The 22,806-nt window shown below is 41.5% G+C and overlaps 1 protein-coding gene across 1 annotated transcript in view; it reads left to right on the top strand.

Moving 5' to 3' along the window:
• Window positions 1–21,787, top strand: part of nsmfb (NMDA receptor synaptonuclear signaling and neuronal migration factor b) — a gene marked incomplete at its 3' end in the record, with an annotated part of 48,618 nt that extends 26,831 nt beyond the window's left edge. Inside the window, exons 7-15 of the mRNA XM_079270461.1 lie at window positions 307–396; window positions 1,823–1,950; window positions 2,064–2,147; window positions 4,422–4,455; window positions 4,738–4,808; window positions 7,297–7,376; window positions 7,662–7,764; window positions 17,790–17,865; window positions 21,690–21,787. Coding sequence (XP_079126587.1) covers window positions 307–396; window positions 1,823–1,950; window positions 2,064–2,147; window positions 4,422–4,455; window positions 4,738–4,808; window positions 7,297–7,376; window positions 7,662–7,764; window positions 17,790–17,865; window positions 21,690–21,787 — 764 coding nt within the window. The remainder of the gene's footprint in view (window positions 1–306; window positions 397–1,822; window positions 1,951–2,063; window positions 2,148–4,421; window positions 4,456–4,737; window positions 4,809–7,296; window positions 7,377–7,661; window positions 7,765–17,789; window positions 17,866–21,689) is intronic.
• Window positions 21,788–22,806: the final 1,019 nt, after the last annotated feature.

The following is a 22,806-nucleotide window of genomic DNA, read 5'->3' as shown; positions in this document are numbered from 1 at the left end:
GATGGGCATATTTCATTTTATACTTTCTCGCCAAAGTTTGATTGATAAACCGAGAAAATAATCACAAATTGCAGTTCTAGTCAGGAGTGTGCCCTGTTGCACCTGTAACACAATATATTTTCAATAAAAATCAATAAACTATTATTGATTTACCTTAATGTAAAAATAAACCACTAAGGCCAGTTAACAGGGGCTGTTACACACAGCGGGTCAACAAGCTGGAACCCGTGATTTCTGGGGTTGATGATCATTTTGAGAGTGTGTGTGTGTGGTAGAGTGACATTCTTCCCCCCCTAATTCCATCAGCCTTTGCCGACCGCCGAGCCAAGAGTTTCAGCCGCTCATGGAGTGACCCGACACCAGTCAAGTCTGACTCACTGCATGACTCCAGAGACAGTGAGTGGACGCGCCCTTAATTACTCACGCACACACAAACAAAATGCCGTACAATATGGGCGACTGGGGGCTAGGTGGAGAGCAGGGCCGTCCTTCAATTATGATCGACGGTTCGATCCCCGGCTATGCTGGTCGCATGTCGATGTGTCCTTGAGCACTTAACCCCAAATTTGCTCCCGTAGCTGTGCCTACGGTGTAGAAATGTGATATAATCTGAATTGTAACTAATTGTAATTGGATAAAAGCGTCTGCTAAATTACTGTAATATATAAAATAAAGTACTTACTTGACATTGAATATACACGCTTTTATACACACACATAAACACATAAGTACATAACTTTGGATGCATGTATTAACTCAAAAATGCACATAGAAACACATCACAGATTATAAAACTACATGTACAGAACATACAAATGATCACTGTTACAGACAAAAAACACACAGACAGACGGATATATGCACTCTGACACATGGGCTTAGGTCGAACAGTCAAAAAAGATGATGTCCTATGTCTTTTCTTAATCACATTTCGTTGACGTCGAAGGAAAACATGAGGTCAAGGAAAGATGTGAAGGAGAGTTCATGAGGACTTAGGAAAAGACTGCATTTACACTATGCAACGGCGGATGTTTTATGCAACTTTATTTGTCAACTGTAGAAAATACGTACAGTGACAATCTCAATGCTGTACAATACAAGTAAGGATTCCTATCCAAAATAGAACCTCACCTCCTAAGAAGGATGTTTTCAGTTTATCCATAAAATTAAACCGCGACGGAGGATGTTATTGACAGCCGAATGGTGGTTTGCTTTAAACGTTGCTGCCTCAAGGAATTGTGGGATGGCATCATCTCCTTTACTTTGCTAAAGGATGGTCCAGTGTTCTCAATGCGAAAGGAGATAGGAAAGGAAGCAATGAAGCACCTTTCCAAGCGCCTGTCCTTAGCATTTAAGGCATCTGACACTTAATACATAATTTCAGTCAGTTAGGAACCCTCTGAACAAACAAGACTATTGCGCCTCTGTTACTGGAGTTTTCGAGTGACATTGTGTGTCTCCAGTTTATCTGAATGTCTCCACTCTTATCTTTTTGCCATCCATCCACTCAACCATCCTCATCTTTCAACCCGGTTGTCCATCTGCCTGTTGCCGTGTGTCATAGCCGTCTGGATGCATCAGGAGAGCGTTATTGTGTCGTTTTGTCTCGTCTGCGTTCTGATTAGAACTCTCCTCTCTTTGCTGGAAAAAAATAAAATAACAGGTGCAGCGCTTTTAAAATGGAGCACGCTCCTCTCTAATCTTGTTTGTGTTAACACAAACCTTTCATCTCGCCCTTTGTTCCTGTGTGTGTGTGTGTGTGTGTGTGTGTGCGTGTGTGTGTGTGTGTGTGTGTGTGTGTGTGTGTGTGTGTGTGAGCCAGGTGGCGAGCTTCAGAGCTCCTCAGGGACTCTAGATGAAGGGGCAGACGAGTACGCTGACTGGGAGGAGGAGAGGGAGATGGAGAGGGCGGCATGTGAAGGAGAGGACTTCATCTCACCTAAAATCATGGTGCGGATCTCCGCAATCAATTTACAAAACTGATTTCGAAGTCAACCAAAATATATCCATCATCCAGCCAGGGGTATGAAGGTTTTTCTCTGTGTGTGTCCTATTTTCCACAGCTGGTATCCTCCAAGGTCCCAAAGGCTGAATATGTCCCGAACATCATTCGTAGAGACGACCCCTCCATCATCCCCATTCTTTATGTGAGTAGCAGCCACCCCTTTGTCTAGGTTTAAGGCATTTTCTGCTGTATTGATTCATCTAGTCTAGTGGTTGCAAAAAAAAACAAAAGCAATATCTTTAGATGGAGGAAAAATGAAAATACCACGTGATATTCTTACATCCTTAACCATGAGGGACCAGCTTGGCCTCATAGTGGTGCCAGGGAAAAGGTTGATACCTAGCCACACCCTTTGGACCAGGTGTATTCAATTAAAATTCAACGAGGTCCAGTTAAAACATTATTTCCTAATACAGTACATCCCAATAATGTCCAACTGACATTATGATTTAGTCCCATACAATTGAAGTAGCCTAGCAGTTGTATGTTGTCAACAACTGTCCAATCAAATAAAGAAAGTTTTTGTCAGTTTTCAAATTGATCTGGACTAATTTCAGATAATACATACTCTAATAATAAATACATTTTCCTCTCTCATTTCTACATAAAAAAAAATAAAATACATAACAAAAAGCTTTTGAAAAATGAATTGAACTGTATTGTCTATGCCCTGTAGCTTTAAATTGAGTTGGTAAAACCTCTCACGTGATGCTACTCACCATTCTTTTCTGAAACGCCAGAGGGCAAACAAAAGGAACTGTGAAGAATCACAAAGACCACTTGCGAAGCCATCAAGCAAGCCATGATTGATATCCATACGATTTATCTGTTGCAATCATCAAACTACGAGTTAAATGGCGTTTAAATGGTGTTTAAATGGCGTTTAAATGGCGTGGATACCTCAGATTTCACTGAATAGCTGAGGTGAAAGTGGATAAAAATTGCAAGAAGTTGTTTTTTTCCAGTTTGACAATCAGAAGCGAAGACCAACTTTAGCCCAGTGAGTGATAAATTCATTCAGTCAAGAAGGCAGGGTTCATTTTCGTATGAGTGAAGAAGAACACTGTCAGTCACTCTCGTGAGATGGTGTCTGTCTGAAGAGATATACAGACTCATTGGCTTAGATGGTCTGCTAACTGGCACCCTGTTCTTTGTCTGTTCACATGGAAATATAAAGACAATCTGTGGCTAGTGTTTTTCTCCAGGAAAGAGAACAGAGCACTTGGCCTTTTTTAGTGAGATGCGAAATCCTCTCGAGCATTGCCAAACTCATAATAAAGTAATTATATCATTCTAGGGCAGTGGTGTACCAACGTTTCTAACCATTCTAACAATGGTTATGTCGGTCTTTTGGTTCAGTCCGGACTGAAATGTCTCAACAACCATTTGATGAATTGCCATCAAATTTGGAAGAGAAAATCATGGTCACCAGATACCAATATGATCAAATACCTCAAAAATACCTCCAAAACGAATCACAATCCCATCAGCCTCAGCTGTACTTAGAAGAAATAAGCAAATGCTAGTATGTTGACAAACATAAAATAATACACATCATACATACAAATATCTGCCTGTTAGCATTTAGCTCAGCATCACACAGTCACTAGCATGGCTTTAGACTCTTAGGCCAACTTCCTATCCCTGAAAGAATATTATGAAAACATAAGAATATTAGTTTTATTGTAAAGTATAAATAATATGTGTTAATTGCAGAGTAAACCACGGTATTAACCAGTTGAATTATTACACATAATGATTGTACTGTCAGTCAATATTGCACAAGATATAATGTATAGGATTGTAGCTGTCGACAGGGGCAAAAAATAATAAACATATGTTGTATATGAATACTTTTCAAATCAACACATCTACCGTTTTCTAGAGTTTCTAGATATATTTGAGTTAAGTTCAGCAACCTGTACAGTATTATATACAGTATTAAATGTATTAAACAATATTTAATGCAACCAAACGGTCAGCTGGTTGTGTCAGTACCAATGTAGCCTCACTGTTGGAGGCTTTTGTTACCCACTCCCACACCCTGTTATTGGTTTGCGATGGCACTTTATATGGCGGACCCTCCATGAAACCGTACAAAACGGTGTGGAAGTGGGTAGAGGGAGAGTGTAGGGTCAGGGTGTGATTGGACGTTAGGATCCAGTGTTCTAGGATATAGGGATGTAATGTTGATGATTGAGGAAAAAAAGTTCTTTCTGCTGTTGTTGTTAGTCACTCTTCAAAAAGCTAATGTACTGTAATTGTGAATGAGTAAAATCCGAACTCGTAGAATAATGTCGAAATTATATCTGATTAATGGCTGTGTAGAAAATAAACAGTTTCATTCAATTTGATTCAGTTTCTGGTCAGTAGGGTTAAATGAAACAATAATTCTGTTTTAATCTTCCCTTCCAAGGACCATGAACATGCCACGTTTGACGACATCCTCGGTGAGTGTGACATCTGTGTTTTTTTCCTTCTTTTTATTATTAGCTCTCGAGTGAAAATAACTCTCCCAGTGTAAAAGTCGAAAAGATGAGGGTGGAATAAGTTTCAGCTTGGGGCAGAGATGACTCATTGTGTGTGTGTGTGTGCGTGCGTGCGTGTGTGTGTGTGCGTGTGTGTGTGTGTGTGTGGATAGACAGCCAATTTATGTGTCTCATCATTACGGCTGAGTGGGAAAAGTGACACCTTTCTCTCTCTCTCGTTCTCTTTGCTTGTCCCTTGCCCAGAGGAGATCGAGAAGAAGCTGACTGCTTACAGGAAAGGCTGTAAAATCTGGAACATGCTCATTTTCTGTCAGGTGAGTGACCGCAAAGACGGGGCAATATCATGACATCATTGACACGTTGTCCTATAAATTAGATTTGGCTCTCAATCAGTCAGATTACTTCTGTCCAACGAGTAGTTATGGATTAAGGGATAGACTCATATCAGCTGCTAAAGACACCAATATGTTTTATGTATTAATTTGTGATCAATATTTTCATTTGGCAGCTTAAATAAGAAACAAAATCCATTCCATTCACTTTAGCTTTTAATAGATCTACAGGCCAACGTATAACATTTAGGCCTCTTGTAAACTGGTAGTGATGTTCGGGGAGTCAGGAGGATTGTGATTGGCTGATGTCATGGGTGAGGTGGTGGTGACAACACCACTGTCATGAAAAGTGACACAAAATAAAACATAACAAAATATTATTATTACTGAATTACAAAAAATGCCATTATGAAATAAATAAAACAGACTTTTGACAAAGGGAATTTTTGAAATATAAACGCCTCTAGTGAAATCAAAATTAATCATAAAACACATTATTGTAAAATTAAGAAATAACATTTCATCATAATGAGCTGAGTTGTAATACTATTTTTGTTGATGTGATTCCCACCTGCATGCTGCACTCATTCACAGTCCTGATGAATAAAGCAACACGTCTCCTGCTGCCTTGATGAAATAGATTAGGTATAATTGATATCAAATAACAGCCAAATGCAACGGCCCCTTATTCGTTTCTCAATTTATTTTCGCAGAATGTGACAACTCCCCTGAGTTGATTGGAGGATTTTTCAGATCACCTGTTATGCAGGGTGTGGGGACTGGCTGCTCATTAACAATTGACAGCAGCTTGGTGCATTTCCCCTCTAGGCCAATCAGGGTGTGACGTCGCTTTTCTTCTAAGGCTAAAGAGAGGTGGGGGATTGTACACCCAGGACGATCTGATCCTTCCTTAATCAGCAATTGGCTAAACTGCTTCATAGACCCGCCTCCTGTGGGCAGATTCTCCAGCGCCCCAGCTCTGCTGAGACGTGCAGACAGGCGGAGAGGAGGAAAAGCATATATTTTAGATATCATATTTTACAAATATTACTGGGTGCATTCCATATTTCAAAAACTAACATATCATTTATTTTACTTTTTTTAAATTTATTTTTGTGGCTCAAGGGGGGGCCCTAGCGCCCTCTATTGGCCAGCCGCCACTGCTAAAGACCAAAGTTTCTGGCTGGATCTGCTAAAACAAACTCTACATTACATTAAAGATATAAATAAGTGACATACAATTTAGCCAATTAGCGTCCTCAAATACATTCAGCGATGGCCAGAATTCGTTCTGCCCCAAGCTGCGCGTTCTCGTCAGGAGTAGTGTCTACAGGCGAGTGCCAGCGCGAGCACTTCTCCTCCAAGACCCGTTTGAGAGGAGAACTTTTGTGGAGAAACTCCAGGTGAAAGAGCTGATATCAGATCAACCTGACCCCACAAAGGGAAGCAGTACATGCGAAGCTTCTCCAGTAGCTGTACATCAGACAGGTTTGGCTAGCTGGATGCAGTCCTGCTTATAACTTAAAACAACGGGGACAGATCCAGCACGGACAGTTACGGGAGCGAGGGACATGAAGCACCTGTCTGGGAAATGGATATATAGTTATAAATAAATAATTATATATGTACATATATATATTAGGGGTGTAACAATACGCGTATTCGTATTGAACCGTTCGGTACGAAGCTCACGGTTCGGTACGCATGACGAACCTAATACGTTTGAATAAATTTTAAAAAAATGAAAAAATAAAAAAATATTTTTTGATTAAAAATCTCTTTTGCAAGATGTAAGTAACAACACAAGATGTAAGCAATATGTAAGTAACAATACTACATAACATTAAGGAGCAGTTTTTGTTTTTTATGCTTATGTGTTGCTGAGAAGACACCCCAGAAGATGGGTCACTCAGGTATAGTTCCATCATTGTTCAAAGTCAAAGAATAACTTTATGATGTTAGTTGTAATGAATAAATATATTTTAAAATCAATTACATTTCTCTGGCATTTATAGATTTCTACTGTACCGAAATGTACCGAACCGTGGCTCCACTGTATCGTACCGAACCCGTGTGTGTGTGTGTGTGTGTGTGTGTGTATATACGTGTGTGTATATGTGTGTATATATATATGTATGTATATGTGTATATATGTATATGTAGATATATATATATATATATATATATATATATATATATATATATATATATATATATATATATATATATATATATATATATATATATATATATATTATACTGAATTGCTTGCGAGGGTGACAAAAATACATTTTCTATGTTAAAGTTTTGATTTTCTGGTGTCATTTTTTTTAAACTCCTCTCTGGTCAAAAGTGTTCCACACAATTTCTACCACAACCGTCAGTACTTCAAACTAATTCTACTGCACATGAAGGAATGAGGTGACTTTCATACCTAACAATCCACAGTAACACAAGCACCTTTCCATAGGGAGGTCCAGGCCATCTGTACCTGCTGAAGAACAAAGTGGCCACCTTTGCAAAGGTGGAGAAGGAAGACGACATGATCCAGTAAGACTTCATTCTGTGGGTGTAACCAGAGATCTGCGGGGATTCGTTTTTATAACTCTTTCATTATGATACAGACTCATAGCGTTAACATGCATGATTAAAAAAATATGCGTTCCTTTTACCTTTTCACGTATAGATATTACATTTGAATGATTGCAGGTGGTGTAAAAGCATTTGATGTAAATCTTTAACCATAAATTAATCTAATCATTCCAATCTAACCCTAACCTTCTTACCAACTCGCCCATTAGTTGTCGTTTCCCGTAACCTCTCGTTCTCTCCCAGGTTCTGGCGGCGGCTCGGCAGGCTGATGAGCAAGCTGAACCCGAAGCCCAACCTCATCCACATCATGGGCTGCTATGTGCTGGGTAGTGCTAATGGAGAAAAGGTAGTCGTCCATTTTGTTGTCGTGACAAGCCGGGAGAACAAACGAAGACTTCCACACTCCTCTAGTTAGTGCAAAAGTTCACTTAAATGTCTACATGCAGCACAAAATCTCAAATATGCACACACACACACACACACACACACACACACACACATACACAAAGGCATATGCTGTGTATAGAACCTTGCAGATAAATCATTGAAACACTCTGTTCTTCGAGACAGAGGGAGCAGTTTTTTGTGCATATGAAAGATAAAGATTGTTTTTTAATCATTGGAACAAGTATATGAGTTATGCCTCAACCACGACCTTCTGCTGCCTGGCTGCAGCTCTGATCCGGCTGTCGAGCACAGGCAAGGGGAAGGACACACACACACACACACACACAGCACTTTGGAATGACAGGGAGAATAGACTCCTTGACACCCACTCAATTAGGCTAAAGCCACTCGGCCCCGCTGCAATTACAAGCTCACATGTTTGGAAACACTCTCATGCCTCTTCCGGTGGCCCTGCCACGACCCCCTTCCACCCCCACTGACACTGATACACTCTTGCTATATGCAGCCACACTCGCATACAGCGTATGCACAGGAACGTGCCCACACACACTGAAATATTCATACTTTCTCATTCGGCCCCATCTTGAACAACTTGTACTTCTGCTTCCTGTGATTGCTTACCGCTGTACCAGCCCTTGTTCTGCACTCGGGTGGTCAAAATGTGGAGCTTCTTTTACCAATGTTACAAAAGCGCCTGCATTTGAAAATAGTCGTGAGATATCAGAGAAAGGTGCAGGGTAACGGCCGTGTCATGCATATTGTATGCTTGTGTACCTCTTGACCTTGATGCTTAGGAATGAAGTGTTTAATGCAGTGTGAAGCTATAAGGGCGGTCAAGACACTTCCAGAGGAAAAAAAACAACACAACACTGATCTTAAAAGTCTGTCGTATGTTAGTAATAGAGAATTAGATTGATATTCATAATTTAATATGTTTAACACTACAGGGTTTTTAATTTGAAGCACATACAGGACGTATTGAGTTTGTGTTAATAGTATAATGTTGTCACAAAATATTTACAGAGCAACTGGGAGCGCATCAGAAAACAAGGTGTCTCAAATTCAAGCCTCTTTCAGATAAAACTGGTTCCCCTTCACAGTTGAGCTACACAAAGGCCACTAATACGGTATTAAATGCTGCATGTAGCACATTTCAGCGTGGTTTCCTAAAAATGATGTTCCCATACAACAAATTACGTCAATTATGTTTCGTAGGAAAACATTTTTTAATGAACATAAACACGTTTCCAATCATAGTTCGTGGAAGTCCACATGAAGAAGAAATCTTGGTGGAGGAAAGGGTCGAACAAACAGGACTTTCACCCAGGAGACCAAGATTCAAGTGCTGCGTGACACCAGAAGTCAAGATTAAATTGTTTTAAAGGACGTAACAAACTAACTTAAACTTTAACCCCGATCATGATATTTTACTTAACATAATCAAGTAATTTTGTTGCCTTAACATAACCAAGCACATATCTTTTTTAATTAACATTGTTAACTGCGCGTTTAAACTGCAACCGTTACCCGAGAAAAAATTGTTTCCCTCGAAACATGGTTGCACATTTCCAACAGCCATAGTTTCCTTGTGCCCGGTTAAGAAGTCCCAGCAGCGCTCTGTGACATTTGGCATCTTCTCCACAGTGATTCAGTACAAGTCACATAGGGGATAGCAGGGAGGCTGCTGCCTGTTTGCGCTGCTGCAAGCTCAGCTGGACAGCCGCTATTAATAGATGGACTGACTGGCTGAGCTACCTTCAGATGATGCTCGCTCCACTCCACCCAGCATCAGTCCTCTCAGCTCTACCAGCCATCTCACCCTGCAAATACATACATGTACATGTAGGAATGTGTTTTCTTTAAAAAAGGATTTAAAAAATCCGCTGCAGATTGTAGTTGTCTGTAGTGTCAATCAAGCTGGTATTGGCAACCTTTTCTCACTCAAAACTCAAATACTGCCACTTGGCCTGTGCCCTTCAGTGTCTGATACCCTTAAACCTCTGTATGAGACGAACCGGGCTCTCTTCATGGAAAAAAACCCCCAAGTATATTCAGTTTTTTCTTAACAAATTTAACACTATTCTTGATCGACTATATGGTGGTTACTCCAATTTTAAAAGCTTTAGACCCCATACATTCAGGCTATTCAATTAATTCAACAAGGTCCAGTTCGAGGATTTCCTCAAGCAAAGGTTCCGTAAAATGATGTCGAACTGGCGTTATGATTTAATACATACGTCCATACATATTGATGCTAGCAGTTGTATCAGCTAGCAGTCTGTTTGTCAAATCAAATGAAGAAAGTTCAATTGAACAATATCATCAACCAAGAAAACCATAATATTGTATTTTTCTCATCTTCTAAAAAGAGAAAATTGTGTGCAGGGACTTTATCTGTGATTATTAAAATCACTTGTTTCAGCTCTATTCCTCTCTGTTATCATCATTTTTGGACAGTGAATTCATGTGTTCGGATTCTGATCATATTGGACTCGTAGATTGTTTATTTTCTGTGTCTTTTTCTTGGATTTGAGTGGGTACGTTTGCTAAACAGAGTTATACTTTGTCTCATAGTGGTGCTTCACATTACCGCTTTTAATAATCATTACAGTCTCTGAACATATGAGACATACTGGTTTTGAACTGTCCATTGGCAGAATTAACTTCTAAGAGTCTGTCCATTCTTGGTTAAAGACTCTGGTCTCACTGACTACTTTTCTCTTTTTAGAGAACACCATGTGAAATAACTTCTCTGACTCACGTACTTCTCCAACTACTCGGCCTCTCTCCCCGTCCCTCTCCTATGTGTGTAAATCTCACTCAAGCCGCAATGCTTTTTGGAATGCACATATTTGATGAGCTGAGTAGCATCCCGTGATGCAAATGACACATGCAATTGGTCGGTGTGTTTCCTGAACCGCTGAATGAGTGCCTTAAAGTCTAGAAACGCTAAAGAAGCGTCAAAAGAAGTTCCGTCAAAATGTAATGATTCTCAATTTTCCAGCGGGTTGCAGGTCGGAATACAACGGCGTCTGGGTCTGGACCCAGACCGCGCTCCGCCTGTTAGGGACCCCTGCCTTATGTTCACAGTATAACTACAAAAACAAATTAAAGGCAAACGTGGTATTTAGGTACATGATGACATTCCTGTTAACACCCTCCACCTCCTTTCCTCCGACACCTCAACTGGTTTCTGCGGAGCCCACCTGGGGACATTTGTTAGAAAAGAAATATATATCATGAAGTCAAAGACGAAAATAAATCCCAAATGTCACCAGACGGGCTCCTTGGGCGTTGACCCCAGACCCCAGCTTCTTACTGAGCTCCAGTTCTGCTCACCACCCCCATCTGTGTTCAGTTCCCCCATTATCATCAGCAGACCATATGCATGCCATAAGCCTGGTCCACCTTCAGAGCTGTAATATTATCAGTTCACTTACAATATGATGGATGACAGATTCTTCTCTCACAAATTATTGTTTTTTTCTTCCCACCTGTTTATTTTTATTTGTATGGCTTAAATATATGTCATCCTCCAAATGGTAAGAGATACAACATTATAAAGACCGGCTGGTTGCCTGGCAACCTCTCAGTGATGATAAGAGAAGCAATACAACCCCCATGTAAAACCCCCACAGATGAAACAATCGGCGCTGGAAGGCAGATTTTGTTTCCTTCAGTCAGAGCTTAGCTAGCGGTTTCCAGTGTTTTATGCGAAGCGAACCAGCTTTCATATTTAGCGCACACACACAAGAGTGATATCAATCTTCTCACCTCACTCTTGGCAAGAAAGAAAATAAAGCTTCCCAAAATGACACAGTGATAATATCACAAAGGGAACAAAACCTTGAAAAAAAGAAACTGTACCGTATAGAACGAAAAAGGACTGAAAACAAGTGTACATGTTCCAGCAACTGAAGATGTTCCAGGTATTAAAGGAAAGTGGGCCTCGAAATCTTCAGAAATTAGCTCATAGTTTCTCTCAAGGAATAACTTCAATCTTGCACGTTTTAGCAAAAAGATACTTTCGCAAAATATGACCAAATAGTTTTCAACATTTTCTGTCATGTAAAAAAAGTTGAAATGCATCCTTCACGCAGTGAGATGATGAATTATGATAGTAGCTACTTTTCGGTTGCAAACGCGTCTGAAGCCGTCTCCTTTCCCCTCTTTTGAACTGCCCATAAATGTAGACATGTTTATGTTGAAACTCTGAGAAATCCTTTCAATAAAAGAAGAAAACCAAAAAGCATAAAAAAAGGACATTTTAAAAAATCATTCCACTTTGAACTTGACGGATGTACTGCGTAAGCTCCTGGAGATGAAACCTGCAAATGCCGTTTGGCCGCTGGGCTCCATGTCGGATGGCACGACAGCTGGCAGTGTACTGAGACAGGGACTGAGAGGAGGGACAGGGGCGACGAGGTGGAACAAGAGGGGGGAGGAGGACGTGTCATCAGGTCTGACAGGCCTCTAGATAAACACAAACTACGTCACAAAACATGGCCGTGTTTGGTATCCCAGCATGCCCAAAATCCTCATCTTTGCAAAGAAAACATAGATTTTCTTTCATTTCTTATGGATTTTTCACAAAAGGAGCCCAAACACACACAAAGTTGACATAATCGCTGCAAGTCGGATCTTGCAGCATTTCGACGGAAAAATACACATTACAGGCCCAACAATGTGCTCGTGTAACCTCTGTGAAGATGTCTCCTGGCTAAATTAATCTCTCGGGCTGGTCAGGCTTGTGGTAACAGCAGGTTTATTCCACATCTGCATTTATGACAAAGGACAACATGGAAGAATGGGTCATCTTGCGGACAACTGCGCATGCTCTGTCTAGAAAGACGACATCAAGTTAGTATTAGCTAACGTTAGCTGTATTGGTGACATTTTTACTGGCAATAAAACACATAAAAAAACGTATAGTTAACTTAATAAAAACATGGCGAATATTATCTAAGACAAATAACGTTCAACAAAATAAAGCCAGCTCAACTCTTGTGTACTTTTAAAGTTAGTTAACATTATATTGTCCACGGACATTCACGGACCCGTTACCTTCAGTAAATCCTCTGTTGCGTTCAGGATTACCCATAGTCCTTTGTGTCTAGATTACCTCATAGTCCTTTGGGGATATTCAGTGCAGGTACACATTTACAATAGCAGGTGGCGGACTTTTCCCATTTAGCGGGATTTAACCTGAACCTCTTCAACTATGTTACACTAGCAGATGTTACCATGGAGCTAGTGGCTTCAGAAAACGCTAGTACTTATATTACAAACCTTATGTTCCTCCTACATAAGCCGTAAACCAACGTATAACCTCTGCGTAAATGAGCTACCCGCATACTCGGCCGTGCGCTCGGTCGCAGCCATTACGCACAGCAAGTCCGCTACTTACATACCACGTCTTCAACCTTATATTATATAGTTTTTGCAATTTGCAAAGGCTAAAAATAAAAGGAAAATAATATAATATCAAAATATAAAGGGAGAAACACCTTTAGTGTGTCAGAACATCATTTGGTTACCATGTGTCCATTTGGGTCTCCAAATGTCCTTTTAGAGCTCCGCCTGGATCTCTTCATGGAAGAAACACTGTAGAATGGTCATACTTTGTCCAATCTTCTTCAAATGTGAGGCAGTTGTTCACTGATAGTGTAGTTATAGCCCTATGCTGTCATTTACCTGTACAGATACAGCCACCGGCAGTTATTTATACTGAAAGATACTTTTTTATTTTATGCGGACAAAAATCTTCAATTGTTACTGACTCCAAAGGCCCACTGCTCTGTTTCTGTATGACCTACAGGTTGTCTGACACTTTTGATGCATATAGTCAGAGTGGGCCCCGGGACACTTTGTACTTGAAAAGTTGGGCCCCGAGGTCAAAAAGGTTAAGAACCCCTGCTCTAGAGGATCTTCGGGCGTGCTTGGACTGTACAGACTGGGATGTATTCAGGACTGCTACCAACAGTCTGGATGAGTACACAGAGGCTGTAACTTCATATATCAGCTTCTGTGAGGACAGCTGTGTTCCAACAAGCACCAGGGTGAGTTATAACAATGACAAACCCTGGTTCACAGCAGAACTCAGACAGCTACGGCTGCAGAAAGATCAGGCTTTTAGGAGTTCAAGGACTTGTATGAAGAGTCAAAATACAGGTTTAGCAAGGCGGTGAGAGATGCTAAACGACTGTACTCTGAGAAACTGCAACATCAGCTCTCAGCCAATGACTCTGCTTCTGTCTGGAGAGGTCTCAGACAGATTACCAATTACAAGCCGAAGACCCCCCACTCCATGAACGACCTCCGCCTGGCAGACGAGCTGAACGAGTTCTACTGTCACTTTGAAAGACAATGGGACAGTCCTGACTCCATCCCCCACAGCCCCATCAACCAACACCAGACCACCAGCCCCCCCTCCCCCAGCTCAGCAGGGGCCCATGCCTCTGTACCACCCATTCCAGTGCTCCCCCACCCCCAGTGACGACTCTCTCTTCTAAATAGGCTTTTAAAAAAACAGAACCCCCGCAAAGCAGCCAGCCCAGACTTGGTCTCCCCCTCCACCCTGAAGTATTCAGAAGTATTCGGTGTTTACAAACATTTTCAACACCTCCCTGGAGACATGCCACGTATCAGCCTGCTTCAAGGCCTCCACCATCGTCCCTAAAAAACCAAGGATCACAGGACTTAATGACTACAGGCCCGTCGCCCTGACCTCTGTGGTCATGAAGTCTTTTGAGCGCCTTGTCCTGTCCCACCTAAAAACCCTCACCGACCCACTCCTGGACCCCCTGCAGTTCGCCTACAGAGCCAACAGATCTGTAGATGACACAGTCAACATGGCCCTTCACTTCATCCTCCAGCATCTGGACTCCCCAGGAACCTATGCCAGGATCCTGTTTGTGGACTTCAGGTCTGCTTTCAATACCATCATCCCGTCTCTGCTGCATAGCAAGCTCTCCCAGCTGCAAGTGCCCGACTCCACCTGCAAGTGGATCACAGGCTTCCTGTCTGACAGGAAGCAGCACGTGAAGCTGGGAAAGCACGTCTCAGCCTCCAGGACCATCAGCACCGGTTCCCCCCAAGGCTGCGTTCTTTCCCCTCTGCTCTTCTCCCTGTACACCAACAGCTGCACCTCCAGTCACCAGTCCGCCAAGCTCCTGAAGTTCGCGGATGACACCACCCTCATTGGACTCATCTCTGGTGGGGATGAGTCTGCCTACAGGTGGGAGACTGACCACCTGGTGACCTGGTGCGGTCTGAACAACCTAGAGCTCAACGCTCTAAAGACAGTGGAGATGGTTGTGGATTTCAGGAAGAACGTAGCCCCACCAGCCCCTATCACCCTGTGTGGCTCCCCCGTCGACGTGATGGACTCCTTCCGCTTCCTGGGCTCCATCATATCCCAGGACCTCAAGTGGGAGCTCAACATCAGCTCCATCACCAAGAAGGCTCAGCAGAGGATGTACTTCCTGAGGCAGCTGAAGAAATTCAACCTGCCAAAGACAATGTTGGTGCATTTCTACAGAGCCATCATTGAGTCCATCCTCTGCTCCTCCATCACGGTCTGGTACGCTGCAGCCACAGACAAGGACAAGGGCAGACTGCAACGCATCATTCGCTCTGCCGAGAGGGTGATTGGCTGCAATCTGCCGTCCCTCGAGGACTTGTTCACTTTAAGAACCCTGAGGCAAGCATGAAGGATTGTAGCTGACCCCTCTCACCCTGGACATAAACTGTTTGTGCCCCTTCCATCTGGTAGGAGGCTGAGGTCCATCAGGACCAAGACCTCACGACACATGAACAGTTTCTTCCCGTCGGCAGTCGGGCTCATTAACAGAGCCCGGGACCCCCACTGATTCTGTCCTCCCCAGGACAAATTCCCACCGGTCACTCCCCCGCACATCTCTTCCATTACACTCGACACTTTCACACTACACTTACATCTCACTGGTTTATAGTCCTGTTATCTGTTCATTTGTGCTCTTTACTTTACTTTATTTTATATTTCACTGTATCTTATATTCCACTTTATTTTATATTTTATTTTATGTTATTTTCTGTAAATTTAATTTGTTTCTACTTTGCACTGTTGATTGTTGTTGATTGTTGTTAAATGGTACGCACCTCCCGTCATGTCAAATTCCTTGTATGTTCAACATACAATGACAATAAACGGTTCTGATTCTGATTCTGAACTGAAATGATGTACTGGGATACATGTACTGGCTTATGTCGAACGAGCCTATTATATTTCCCACAATTTAAGCTTCTGCATTTTCCAAATGCACTAGTATTATTCAAACGTATTGTTCGGCTAGTAAGCCTCGTACCAAACGGTTTAATACGAATACGTGTATTATTACACCAATAGAAACAAATAACCGTAGCTCAGTAGGACAGCACAGAAGGCCCAGGTATAAATTGCACGGCCAGCCACTGCTTTTAAAGGACGACACATCCCCTCATTGGATATCACTTATTTGATTGGACGCTGCAGCTGATGAGGATAAATCTGAAACATCGCAACATCACCGGAGATTCATAACAAAGTGAAGACAGATCACAGATTGAACCCAAAATGTACATTTTATTTGTTTTCTGATTCATCATCTGGTTGAAAATATAATAATAAATACAGAATGCATTGTGTGCGAATTCATGTGCAGGTGTTTGTTAAACAGGTAACAGGGACAACACACTGCTGCTCTGGCAGTAATAGCTGTGTGATTCTCTACTAGTATTTGTACAGTGCACACGTGTGCTGACACAAACTGACATCAAACGTCTCTGCGGCTGTTTAAGCCAACTGGCAGCTGATCAAGCTGTGATCAGCCGACAATAGAGGAACGGATGTATCATTTCTCTAACAACATATTCCCTCGCTTCCTCTCCCCTCGCGTGGTTTCCTTGAGAAAGAAATGTGTATGCAATCTTAAGAGACTTGGAATTCATCCATCGACTCCAGGATGAGCTGATTCGATTTTAGAGGTCAAAGGTGAAGGTCACTGTGACCTCGTGTCCGTCCCATTTTCATATCATCTCAAGAAACGCCTTGAGGGAATTCATCACCTCAGAATGAAAATGCAAATTATGCCATGAATATCTAATAGGATAAAATAATGAAGTGATGACATTCTGGACTGACATGTATGTAAACTACTATTTGACTGGTTGGCAGAGGAATACAACTGTGAGGCGGTAATTCCTTAAAAAAACATTTTGCCATATAAAGACTGGAATGGAAATTATTTATTAGGAATAACCCCTTGACATGTACCATGTCGTTTTCAAGGGCCCCCCCTTGAAAACGACATGGTACATCAACGGAAATTATACAATACAAGCACAATAAGACAAAACATTTGACAAAAATAACAAGATAGTTAAACGATATCAAATATGCCAAATAAATATATAAATATCAAATAATAAGACATTTAAAATTAGGAGGTCAAACTCAAACAGAGCATGAAAATATATCATTCTTTCATAGGTTATAGAAAAGCATTAATGTCAGTGATAGCATTAAGTAATGAAGTCATAAGACATAATTACAGAGATGTCATGATGGACATGCACAACTGATCCTATAAAAAGAAGACAGCGTGGAAAGCTGATATGGACAGGTAAATTGTTGAGCTCCCTGTGTGAGAAGCTGCTCTGCCCAAACAGAACCACTCTCACGGATGCCTCTATACGGACAGAAAACATTACCATGAGTGCCTTTCACTTATACTCAGCTATTGCAGTGTAAGTGGCACGTTGACCTTTTTTCTTCACGTGCACTCCAGCTGCAGTGCCGTAATGCACAGAATCAAAGTGGTGCAGGACCTCCCCACACCGGTTGGTTTTTGTTTTCCGTTTCAGAACGCCCGATGGCATTTGGAATGAAGCAGTCCCTCTCTTAGTAACTCTTCCTCTCTGTCTCTCCCTCTTTCTCCCCCGCAGCTGATTCAGACTCTGAAGAGGCTGGTGAGACCCTCCTCGGTCGACTTCAAGTCCCCACTAGAGCTGTCTGCAGAGGGTAAGAGCACAACACGCGCACCTGCAAAATACTTGCAAACTCACACGTGCTAGATTTCCTGCTGTCCTGTTAAGCCCTGCGCCCCCAAATTTGGGGGCTCTCGGTACCAGAGGGGGTAGCATATACCGTCGAAAAAATGCACTTATCGAGAGCGAATATAATGCATGGATACATGTTTTTACCAGATTAAAATACAAAGTATGGACAACAATATCATGCAAGCCATTTTTTACACACTCCAAACACAATTCTACACAACTATGATAATCAACTTGAAGATTTACCATAATACGTATCAATCACGTATTTTTCGTCATGAGTCCGCGAGCTACGCACTCCGGTTTGAGCTACCACGTGAAAGCTAAAGGCTAACCAGCCAAACCGAGATAGCAGAATGCAAGCCAACAACACACAGATTCTGGAGATATCTTCAAAATGTCTCTCCGTGAAACCATAACAGAGAAACAGCCAACAAGCAGCAAAACCACAAACCCCTTTACAGATAATTATCATAACCGCTCCTCACCTTGAGCTGATATTGATGAAGACAAAGCATATTTTCCCAGTCCTGGAGCTAGAACATGTGTTTATGCTGTGTCTTATTGAACTGTGTCTGGGAAAGCAGGCTCTTTTTCTAAAGCAGGAGGCGAGGGGCGGACAATTTGAGTTTCGGCGTATCAGTTTTTACGCATCACGAGAGACAGCGCGGTATTGATTCCCACTGGCTAACGATTCTGTCAATCAATCCTACGTCATCCCCCCTCAATTCTATGGAATCTGACGCGTCAAAGGAGGGTTCATTGACTGAAATCGACCAATGATAGGCTGAGATAGGCCTCCATAGACACAGAGCAACTGGAATTCAGACGAGAAAATCCCATGGATGAGAGATAGGATTCAGGCTCTCAAAATGATGCCAAACTGCTGTATTTGGATAGATTGGACACTATTAGCGATAAAACAAGTGAAATATATAGTTAGTATAGGAAATTACAATTGAACAGCTGTTTCCAAAATTACAATTTGGCTGACCTCGCCTGACCTCTCTGTACTAAAACCTCTCTAACTTTGTTCTGCTTCACTTTATCAAAGTCAAAATTTGCAGAGACTGTTCACACATTGTGCTATGATTTGGGAGAGGTTTTAGACTTGCAGCTGCATTACTTCAAAGAAATAATAACAATAAAAGTGCTTTTTTTTCAGGCGAACCTGAAACTTTTCAATTTGAGCTGTGTGCCATCTTCATTTATTCTTAACCAGTAACATATATACACACAAAACATACATGCAGCCTCACCTGTACGCTCGCTGAATGTTAATAGCGGCCATTAATCAATGGCAGTGAGCCGCTCAGCCGTGGAGAAAGCCCATTAGGGAACATCAGCAAATATACAGGTGTAAAATCGGCATCCCTCATCGCTCAATTTCTCGACATCTATCGATGCAATGCTAATTATTTTCCTATTAAAATGTCATTATCGCTCTCCGTATATGTTTTCCCATCCTCTGTTGAGCCACCATTCTTGCTGTTTCTCTCCACACGTGCAACCTATGAAGAAGCAATCAGCACGTATTATTTTTCATTCATATCGCTGTGCTGGATGTGATCAAGTCAAAGTTTATTATAGCTCAATATCAATATGACAAAGCCTCAAAGGGCTGCACATTAAATACAACCAGCAATGAGCAACATATAGAAGTGAGATAAACGACACACAAAGCATTGCAAACAGGAAATTAAACACACACATTAGACACAATAGAAACAGTAGCAGCATGAGCAAAATATATGAAGAATTACAAAAGTGTAAGTTTGTTAACCATAGCATTTTAGGCAGACTAGGGGAGGTTGAAGGCTGACACACAAGAAGTGTTTTAAATTTAATTTAGAATTAATCATTGGATCAAATTATATACAATTCAGCCAATAGATGTTAATATTTTTCACTTTAACCTGCTGGTGGCGCTAGAGGAAAGGTCATGCAAACACCAAAGTCAGTAGGATTCATCATCTGGGAACCATGACTGTCTGGCGACCCATCATGTAGTGGAAATATTGCGATCATGTTATATAATTATCGTCAGACAATAGTGATATACAAAAAATCTAAATTATTTATTTGACATAGTTTGCTAACAGTATACTCACAGACCCCAATAGCAGCACGGGTTTAATCGCACCCTCCTGGTTTTTGCTACAAAGAGAACCAACATATAAGTAACATGCTTTAGAAGTGTAATATATCATTATAGCAGCAGTACTGTTTCATGTTGGGCAAATGGATGACCTCCTAAAATCAGCAAGCATGTCCTTTATTTTGAAAAAATCCAATGCTGTGACTGATGACGCCATGACAAAAAATGATCGCCAGCTCAGTGACGCAGATCTCTGACCTGCCACAATCACAGTATTGTCAGCTAAATTGATGACACGTATATTCCCATCAATAATCTAATGGTCACTGAGTACCTTTTGTATTGATCTCACATACCATCATAACCTAAATAGAAAACAAGTCTAACTGGAACAACACACAGCAGACATGGTTTCCTGGGATAGAGGCACGTGTCATGCCTGTAACATGAGCTGTATTGAAGTGAGCGTCTTCTTAATAATAAGCAGTACACATGATTTGTGGTAAATCCAATGGCCTCCAGCTGAAGAGCTACAGGCTCATCTGGGATCGTCTCCATCACCCCGTTCCATTGTGTTGAGATGGAAAATCATGTGTTTCCTCACCAGTAAATCAGTTTCTATTCCTCTGTATTTTATTGCACAGTTTATTGTTTTGTGGTGTTAGTCGTTAAAGTATCCTACTGAGTGTATATGTAAGACCTTGTATCAAACACCACGACCTTCACCGATAACACCAAGGTGAAGAGCACAACCTTAATATTTCAACGTAAGTGTAACGTTATGCAGCAAATGACGTGCACTATGAGTTTGCTGACGTTAGCTAGCTGTGCTAATGCCGTTAGCAAGCCAACACCAATATTGGCACAACATCAAGGAAAAAAATGTAATAGTTTAGGCTGCTCGATTATGGCAAAAATCATAGTCACGATTATTTTGGTCAATATTGAGATCAGGATTATTTAATACCATAAACATTATGCATTTAGAAAGACAATTTTGTAGCCTACTTTTTAATATCTGATGCGCTTTGAGAGCAAAATGAAGAGGCTAGATTTATGAAGAACTTTGTCCTCCAGTAAACCATGTAATCCTAAACACGCAGGTTGAATGACCTGCCAAGCCGGGCATAAAGACAAAATGTGAGAATACTTACAAAAAGGAGCGTGGCACTTTTATATCTAGTTTCCATAATCGTTTGAAGCAAAAATCATAATTGAAATTGAGAGATAATTAACGTTAATGTTAGCGTGCTAACAACATTAGCGTAACTAGCTAACGTTAGCTAACGTAACCTGCGTTATGTTACCTAACTATATAAGTTAGTTATATTTTAGCTTGGTGTTATTGGTGGATGCCGTGGGGCTTATTCAAACTAATGAACACAGTCTATTGTGTCCTGATAATAATCTCTGGCGTAGTATACAATTTCAGTCGTCACTTATTTCTCCAATTTGGGACTGGAAAGGGTCCAACGGAGGAGGTGGGCTTGAGTCTGGAGCTTCTTCCTAAATGACCAGTGCGAAAACACTGACATGGTTAAAGTAACAAACTACTAATGGACAGAAGTGTGTCTAGAACAATAATAATCACAGAATGCTATAGTGGGTTGTGTTAGGTGAGCTCAGGGTCTCTCAGTAGGGTTGTGTAATCTTGAATCTTTTCTCTGTGTTGTCCCCCCTGGCTGCAGGCAAACAGATGATCGAGATGTACTTTGACTTCCGTCTGTTCCGCCTGTGGAAGAGCCGCCAGCACTCCAAGCTGCTGGACTACGACGACCTCCTGTGACCTGGACCGTGTTCTGTTGGCTTTTCAAGCGGTTATCTCACGTCTGAGCCTACTGTAAGGTGACAGGGCATTTGGTTGAAGGGGCCCACCTCAGGAGGGTCCTGGACGGGGCTCTGCGGCAGAGCTGGAGCGGTTTGCAGTGCGCATGGGTATTTTTTCCCCCACTCTGAGGCGACAGGGTGGCCTTTCGTAGATTCAGCCAGCCGTGTACTTTTCCTCCCTTATCCATTTTCACTTTCTGCCTTTCTCTCTGAGAAAAGAGAAAGACAAGGGGATGCGAAAAAGGACGGGAAGCGAGGGACTCATCATCCTAGCCTAAATGTGTCAGAAGATTCTAACTAGAGTTAGATTCCTGAGTTCAGAGAGGATGTCAGATAAAGGAGAACAGAAAAGACTCCTCCTTTCCTTGTTTGTTTTTTTTGCCTTCAGCCGACCTATCTGCTCTTTTAAGATGGAGGCTTATTCGAGGATGGAAGTCATTTCTTTGTCAGGTGTGGAAATTATTCACAAGGGGATTAGAGCTTATATGTAAATAAACAAGTGCTTACTGGAGCCTTAGATAATAGATTTCCAGCATCTATCTCCATGCTATCATGTGAAAATCTAGACTTATTCAAATTTAGAGTTGTCTATTTAACACAGCTTTTTAACAAATAAATGTACTAGTATTTCGTACAGACTGTTGTATTACCTCAGGTTAAATCCCTTGTTTGATATTAATAATTGTACTCGCTGTTGGCAACATACTGTAGAGCAGAATCCAAGGCCTTCATAGCCACACTGAGTCATCCTCAGCGGACTGTCAGGGATGTCGAATTTTAGCTTGTGTGTGTCTGAAGAGCGGAGGTTTTTTTTCTTCGATATTTTCATATAGTCTTTCGAGTTAACTGTCGCCGAACTGAGAGATGTGTCCACGCATGTTTCATGCCATTTTCAGCATTACACTTGACGCTGCTGGAGCCGACACAAGCGGTTCTTTCTTGAGCCGTTGGCCGCTGATCTTTTTTTTTTTTTCCACA

This window comes from Melanostigma gelatinosum (assembly GCF_949748355.1).
Source record: "Melanostigma gelatinosum genome assembly, chromosome: 6".
Lineage (NCBI taxonomy): Eukaryota > Metazoa > Chordata > Actinopteri > Perciformes > Zoarcidae > Melanostigma > Melanostigma gelatinosum.
Note: the sequence above shows the minus strand (reverse complement) of the source record. Positions and strands in the feature narration are given on the sequence as shown.